This window comes from Corvus brachyrhynchos, unplaced genomic scaffold (assembly GCF_000691975.1).
Source record: "Corvus brachyrhynchos isolate BGI_N302 unplaced genomic scaffold, ASM69197v1 scaffold26, whole genome shotgun sequence".
Classification (NCBI taxonomy): domain Eukaryota; kingdom Metazoa; phylum Chordata; class Aves; order Passeriformes; family Corvidae; genus Corvus; species Corvus brachyrhynchos.
In genome coordinates this window covers 10,614,891-10,622,445 of record NW_008239324.1, presented here as the reverse complement: position 1 = coordinate 10,622,445, position 7,555 = coordinate 10,614,891, and the positions used below count along the sequence as shown (strand labels likewise).

Sequence of the window (7,555 nt, the reverse complement as noted above, 5' to 3'; positions counted from 1 at the left end):
CGTGTCGCCCCCCCGGCGTCACGGCCGCGCGGCCCGGCGGGGCGGGGCGGCACCGGCACCGCCCGCGCTCCGTGCAGAGCGGCGGAGCTCCGTGTCCCTCGTCCCTGCGGGGGCTGCCAAGGAGTTCTTGCAGGGCTTGGGCTCGGTCTCCCCGGCCGGAGACTTCTACAGGTGGCCAGAGCCATGAGTCCAAGAGCCACACGTAAGGAGTAACGAGTAGAAAATGCTGAAGAAGACGGCTTGGCCACTTGTAGGCCATAGTCCTGGTTTAAATACTGCAGATGGAAGCTGGTGTAAACCTCCTTCTACAGGTGTGACTTAAGAATCAGAAGCAAAAATCCGTTTTCCTTTAAGTAATTAAATCCCCTTTGTTCACTTTGCCCAACCGAATTCATTGAACACGTCACAGCTTGGTTATTCTTCTGGACTAACCTGTTTAGGCGAGAGAGGGGAAGAGAGGGTAAATAAAGGTACAGGTGAGGGTGAGCTGAGACACCTTTTTCAATGGAGGCAGGATCTGATGTTGCCACTCTTCTGTTCTGCTGTTCAGCAGATGTTTATCTCTTCTGTTAGGTTTTCAACAAACTCTGTGACCTTCTACGATATGTGCTTCTGCTCTGTTATTATTTTTACAATTTGTAATTCTTGTATCTCACCTAAAACTCTGTTACAGCACAAGTCAACATTGTCTTGGGGACATAGAAAACATCTTGCTGTTAAGCAGGTGGTTTTAATCTAAAGGCTATAATTTTTTTTCTTATCTTTTGATTCTTCAACTTTTCTTTATGGTGGTATGTGTTGTGTCTGTGATACTTTGATGATATTTCCTCCCCACCACCTTTTTTCCTTTTTTTAATGCATGGTAATTGAGGTCTCACCATTGCCAGCTAGTGTCAAATCTGTGCCTGGACTATGGCTGTCTTGTTAAAAATATCCAGAATAGTATTTATCTAGTCATACAGTTAAGACACATAACCCAGGCAAGGATTTATAAACTTTCATGGAAATTAAAAGCTCTTGCTTCCATTCAAGAGCAGTAAAATAGGAGCGACAGTGCTGGCCCTGATCAATCTTTTCACTCAGTATAACCTTCCAGCTCCCTTTACCCTCGCTGTGGTGTGCCCTGTGTCTCTGCAGCTGCAGCATCCGAGTGCTGAAGTGAGAGAGTATGCCTGTGCCAGTATTTCCAAGCTGTTGCAGCAGAAGCACGTCATCCCAGCCTTTGTGCAGAGGGACGTGGTGCGCTGTTTGGGGCCGTTGCTGATGGATCACAGTTTAGCTGTTCGGGAGACAGCTGCAGGAGCTCTCCGGTAAGCCCTTGTTACTGCACAGGTAGAATGAGGGGATCCTGGCACCGGGGAGAAACAGTGGGGTTCTGCTGGTGACAGCTGTGAACTTGAGTGCCAGCCTCTCTTGCTTTAATTCTGGTCTGGGTAGCTATGCCCATGTCAGCTGAAGTGTGTGGGAGAGGGGCTCTTCTTGCTCTGTGAGCCTTTAATGTCAGGAGCAGGCTTTACACTAGAAACGTATGGCTTTATGAGGAAATATAGAGAACTTGAGTGCAGTTTGTATGACATTTTGTATCATGATGTTTTAGTACAGATAAGCTTTCTAGTTATGCTTGATGAGTAAATGAAAATAATTTTTTTTTCTAACACCGAAGTTAGTGTTAGGGAGGTAGAAGACTAAAGCTACTAATTAAACAAATTGATTTTAAAACAAAAAGTACCATAACCTTTAGAGAAGAATATCAAATGCATGGGGTTTTTGAAACATTCTTGGAAAGTATTGTATCTTATCCAAAGCATTAATTTTTTTGCTTTCCCCAGAAATCTAAGCGCTTGTGGAGGATTTGATGTCTGTGATGATATGGTGACAAACGACATCATGACACCCCTGGTTGCACTTTTGAAAGAGGTGTGTATATTTTTATTTTGATTTTAAACCTGACCTAGGCATTGAATTATCCCATATACAAAACCAGTTCTATTTTTGTAGCTATTATTAAAATAAGATACTTGAAAGAATGTTTCAATAGGTTTAATGGTACAAAAGTTATTCCAGAGATTTCTAACCACTACCTTCTGCCTCTTGGCCAGCTAACTTGTGTCCGTGGTGAGGTTTGCTGCCTAGGATGATTTTTGAGTGAAAGTTCTGGAGATTTTGTGTTTGTAATGTCAGTCAAGACAAGTTTATTCTGTCAGTGAGAATCCAGGTCCTTCATGTATGTTGCAACATTATTCTAGTAACGTTTTTTTCTGGTAAGCAGTTTTGTCTAAATGGATGTTTGGGTTTACAGTTGGGTAATTATTGTAGAATAACCTGTACTGAATTGGTATTCTTTGTTTGGTCCAGGTGTTGCACTGCAGTTTGGAAATTTCATTGAGTTCTCTTACCTGCTGTCTTTGTATGAGCAACCTTGTCCAATACCATCATTTTCTGTATGTTTCTTCTCCATTTTAAAATATGAGTAATGGCATTACTATAAAGCACAAATATAGTAAGGTATTAGCTGAATTAATCTTTGTGGTTAGAAAGAACTGTTGACAACTGCAGACAGCCTATTAGCAAGAAACAGAACTTCCAAGTTCTAAAATTCCCAGGTATTTTTTTTTAGTTAGAAAGTTTTCATAGAGAAAGGAAACTAGTCAGGTTTTTTGGTAATAAACTCATGATGAGAGGATCTCTTCACTCACTGCTGCTAATATTTTAAAGTTTTGCTTCTCTTCGTGGCTTGTTTTCCAATCCTGGTTCTTTTGTTTGGTTGTAGTGCAGCACTGGACTAGATGCTAACCAGCTCTCTCCAAAGAAATGCAGAGGAATAAACAAAAATTATATTGAAGACATAGCCAATGAGGCTATTAATTTGCTGTGGAATATATGGTAAGTGCTGTGTAAACACTGGCATTTTAGCTAAATTAAATTGTTCCTGAAAAGGAGTGTGCTAATTGAGGCAGAAAAGAAGTTACTGTCCTGGCATGGGAAGATGCATTCATTTGCTGATTCTGATTGTGTTGCTCCTACGTGTACCTTGCTCTAATAATGGTGAGCCCTCATTTCATCTGAAATAGAAGTTTATCTTCTAGTGTAGATTTTTTTTTTTTAAGTGAAGGATTCTAAAAGAGCACAGGGTTGGTCATTAGTTTTAGAAGAGTAACAAATTTTTTTTCTACTGGTTCTTCATCCTGGGTTCTGATCCTGTTTTCTGAACATGTTCTGTCATAGTCTGTTGTACAGTTTGGGTTGTGGCATCTTGAATTTATTTCCTGTAGATCCATGGTACAAGAAATGGAGAAAATGAAATTCTGATCAGTGGACTCCAGTGCTCTAGGAATATGAGGAGTTTTTATACTACTTCCTCTGTCTGCAGGTCATCCCAAAAATTAACTGTTTGGGGCAACTGTCCCTTAGTTACTGAGGCACTGATAAAAATCTACTTATTATGTGAGAAAATAATGTAAATTGTTCTATTAGTAATTTACATTGGAAGCATCAGGTGAAGGAAGAGAAATGGCAATACTATTTATACAGAAATGACTATAAACATTGAAGTGATGCAAATCTGTTCCAAAAGTTCTGCTTGAGCTTTGTGTTGTTTATCTTCATTTTTTCCCATTATACACTTTGCGTACAGGATTTTGTTCAGTGCTGTACAGTGCCTCAGTGGGAACTACCTCTGTGCCTGTGTGATATGGCTGCTGGCTTGAGGCCTTGTTTCTAAACTGGGATATTTATTTTTTAGGGATTAGAATCTAGAACAGCAGATAAACTGCTTGTTCAGCATCTTGCACAGAATGCATGACCCTTTGTAACTCTGACTCAACAATGTCATGTGTTCATTTTTTTTTGGCTTTTGTAGTCAGTGCTTGAGAGCAGGAAGTATGATCATTAAGTGTGAATGTAAATCACTTCGGGATTTTGAACTTTGTGGCAATGAATGTGAACTGCTTATTTTGTTGCTAAGTTTAGTACTGATAAAATTAGGGCTGGCATTGATGCTGAGACATAATATTTTCAAAAGTAAATTTTTGAAGACCCTTATAGCTAGTTAGCTCCTGTGCTTTTTTAGTTTGAATTAGGCTTATATCAATGTGTCAGTTTAAAAGAGAGAGTAGCTGTGAGAACTTGAAGAAACACAAATCCCACTGTTAGATAGTGAAAGTAAATGCGTTTCTGAATGGTAGGAGCAGTCATTTTGTGGAGTGAGTGAATACTGATGTGAGAGGCAGTGGGTTTGTGGGTGAAGTCTCCTGTGGCTGCAGGAAGCCCTGGGCTGGCTTGCAGCCCACAGCTCTGAGCTGCCATTCACCCTCCAGCGGGAGACTGTAGTTAGGCTCCCAAATAACTTCGAACGCTCTGTATGAGGAAGCAGCTGGCACAAGATAACTTTCCTCAAAAGTGTCCAGGGTTTTGCAGCTTCTCTTTCAGCGTCTTGTATAGAGTTGATCATAACCTCAGTAACGAAGGATAGCTCTTTGACTAATGCATAATTCTTAGGTTTTTTTTTTTTAATGTGAGTAATAACAAGTATGGGGTGCTTAAAACGTTGCTGTAGTATTCTTTTTTTTTCCTGGAAAAGGGTTTGACTGATCTTTTTCATACATTAGTGAATGCAACAATACTGCCCTATACATATTCAATAAAGAAGGATGTCTGGAGGCTGTGTTACATTACATGAAGAAATTTGCCACAAATGTGGATCTGGCTATTTCAGTAGGTAAGTGGTGAAAAAGAAAAGAGAAGGGTTTAAAGATACCTTTTTTTTTTTTTACTATATGAATGTAACACTGATATTACATTCATTGCATAATGGACCTGCTTTAGCATTGCTTAACTTTGCACTGAGTATAAGACTTTAAATCCATTTTTGAACAGCATGTAATGAAGAAGTTGACGTCTGTTGTGCTTGTTTTCAGTTCAAAGGAGAATGGCTTATTGGTGGTTACATGGGAAGAAAAATTTTGTGGGAAGAGGGCTTTAGAAGGAGGCTATGTTTTTCATTTTGTTTTCATGTTTTGGTAATGGAGGGTTTAATTTGTTGAGCAGAGGAGACAGTCCTTCTAAAAGAACCCCAAACAATTCCAATCACTTTCAATGTGGTTTTATCAGTATTATTGTTATTACGGGTTTATAATGGTGATACAGGTGTGTGTGCTTCCAACATTTTTTTATGTTATCCATTGTCAGTATACAATGGAGAAATTTAATTATGAGTAGCTGAAATTAATACAACCAATTCCATGGCTGATGTGGTATTGTCCTCACCTGTTTTATGTACAGGTTTGTCACAGAATGTCTTCTAATCCGAAACACAGCTTGTGAAGGACAGTGTCAGACCATTACAACATAATGCTGCATGACTTTTTTTTCCTGTGTTAGCATTTCATGACTCCAGCTTTCAGGAAGATAATGTTTTCTCATTAGCAGAGCAAAAGCTGCTACTGGGTTTGTTAATTATGTTTGCTCTTGTTGTTTGCTGCAGCAAACTGCTTGCAGGCAGTGACGGAAGATAATCCAGATCTTCTTTCTTCATTTAACGCTTCTGCACAACAAGTACTGGAAACAGTGATGTTGTGTCCAGAGAGCACCATGAAGCACATCCTTCTGAGAACACTGATAGCAGGTACAGTGCTCAAGGGGGTTCATTGCCTTGGGATGGGTAGCATGGCAGGTAAAGGAGGCTGGGAAGGACAGAAGGCTTAGTCTTCTCTGCTATGATCTGGACTTCTGATTGTCAAGGCCTGTACATATGGTTTGTGAGGTTATATCTGCCTTTGGAACTGCAAATAGGTATTTGCAACTAGTTTTAAAACTGTCTTAAATGCTTGATTCTGATTTCAGCCCCTGCTCAGTGTGCTAGCCCACTTTAACTGCTCATTTGGTTTTCAACAATGAAATGAATCAGTAAGTGGTACAGGAGTTGTTTTGATCTTAATAGGTGTAGATTTTTTTACCTCAGATTCTCCACCTTGAATTTTTGTTACCTCAGATGCTTAGCTATGATGATTTTTGATGCTGAAGTGTAATAAATTAATTTTGAGAATCCTTAGAAAATGATTCTTGCAAGTGGATTTGTTATCTCAGGTACAGAGTGACACCAAGGTCACTCCACATAAATATTCTGTAAATACTGACATGTTGAAATTTACTCGAGCTTAAGATGTGGGCATAACAATTCTTACAGATGAATATATGAAATGTTATAAAAAAATACAAATCTGTAGAGAAAAGACTTGAACATTTGTAGTGAATGTAAGCACTGAGTATTTTAAGTAGTGGAGGCTGTGTCCTTACAAAATGGCTATTACAGAGCTGGGAATTGAGCACTTTAATAATTTATATAATTTGGTTATGTCATATTTAGGCACTGTCTGGAATATAAAGGATACCATTCCACCAGGCAGCCTGGGAAGCACGGTTAATGCAATCCTGAAGATATTTTCAGAATCATTGGCAATAGACGCTGGTGAAACAATTATTCATATGAATGAAGCTGAAAAAAACAGGTTAAAATTTGCTGTGGAAGCAGAAGCTGAGGAAAACATGAATGATATTACAGAAAACTGTGTTTTGAGTGAAGATGATAACATGGAAGAAATACCAAAAGGAAAACTCAGAAGAGAAAATGATGTTTCGGATTTACTTCCGGTAAGTGTGGCTGCTGGCTTTTGGACAACTTTAGTGCAAGTGGCATTCCTCGAGAATAAAATTTCCTCTGGAACATTCAACAAAAAGATGGTAGATAACACCACTTGGATTTGTGTTTTGGGTTTTTTTTTCAAGTTTGGGTGTAGACTGAGAAGAGGAAATGACTGGACTGTATTTTTAACTGACAGCTTGGATACTTTAAATGGCTCTTAAATGTTGTTTTCCAAAATCAAATTTGGTTCATGTTTTTAATTTTTTAGTCTGATAAGTGGGAACTGAAAGAACTGACAGCTTTACTGACGGCTCAGCAGACTGCTCTGGAAATCATTGTTAATATGTGCTGCAGTGAAGGTTTGTAGGAGTCTTGTTCATTGCAAGTGTTGTGGTGTGTTTTGTTTCTGAGTAGGTCACATTTAGTTTGTTGTTTGGTCATCTGGGTTTTTGAGGGTGAATGCCCGTGGGCATGTTGTCCCTGATATCCTCATCTGGGGACAGAGTAGGTTGTCATTTCTATATCTAATTTAAGTGGTTTTTTCTTCATTTAAGTGACTTATGTTGCTTAATTTATTTATTTTTTTTTATGATACTGCATGTGCCAACATTTAAGAACAAACAAAAAAAGCACTCACACCAAGAGATATTTCCTAAACTGTTATGGCAAAATCTTTGTTCAGTTAGAGTGTGGTCTGACTGTTCTTTTGATGCAAGACGTGTGCCAATCTCATTGCAGGATGGGGGCATCAATTTTTTTAAACCAGATAAATCTTGTTGCTTTGATTTAGTTTTGGTACTGCAAGTGTTGCAAAATTAGGAGTAGGGACAGCTTTTGCATGCAATTCTGGCAACAATGTAGATCTAGGCTTCCAGAGTTCTGCCTTTATGAGCTTTTTAGGAGGAGGAGGGAAAG

At 39.1% G+C, this 7,555-nt stretch overlaps 1 protein-coding gene across 3 annotated transcripts in view; it reads left to right on the top strand.

The window, feature by feature from the left end:
• HEATR3 (HEAT repeat containing 3) overlaps positions 1 to 7,555 on the top strand; it is a 24,429-nt gene that overhangs the window by 2,019 nt on the left and 14,855 nt on the right. Inside the window, exons 1-8 of one of the 3 annotated variants that reach the window (XM_017740852.1) lie at positions 128 to 311; positions 1,138 to 1,310; positions 1,830 to 1,917; positions 2,771 to 2,883; positions 4,608 to 4,717; positions 5,483 to 5,623; positions 6,365 to 6,648; positions 6,909 to 6,999. In XM_017740852.1, coding sequence (XP_017596341.1) covers positions 282 to 311; positions 1,138 to 1,310; positions 1,830 to 1,917; positions 2,771 to 2,883; positions 4,608 to 4,717; positions 5,483 to 5,623; positions 6,365 to 6,648; positions 6,909 to 6,999 — 1,030 coding nt within the window. In that variant the 5' untranslated portion in view covers positions 128 to 281. Of the gene's footprint in view, positions 1 to 127; positions 312 to 1,137; positions 1,311 to 1,829; positions 1,918 to 2,770; positions 2,884 to 4,607; positions 4,718 to 5,482; positions 5,624 to 6,364; positions 6,649 to 6,908; positions 7,000 to 7,555 lie in introns of those variants that run through there. The other 2 variants (XM_008638798.2, XM_017740850.1) reach the window with 2 other exon arrangements.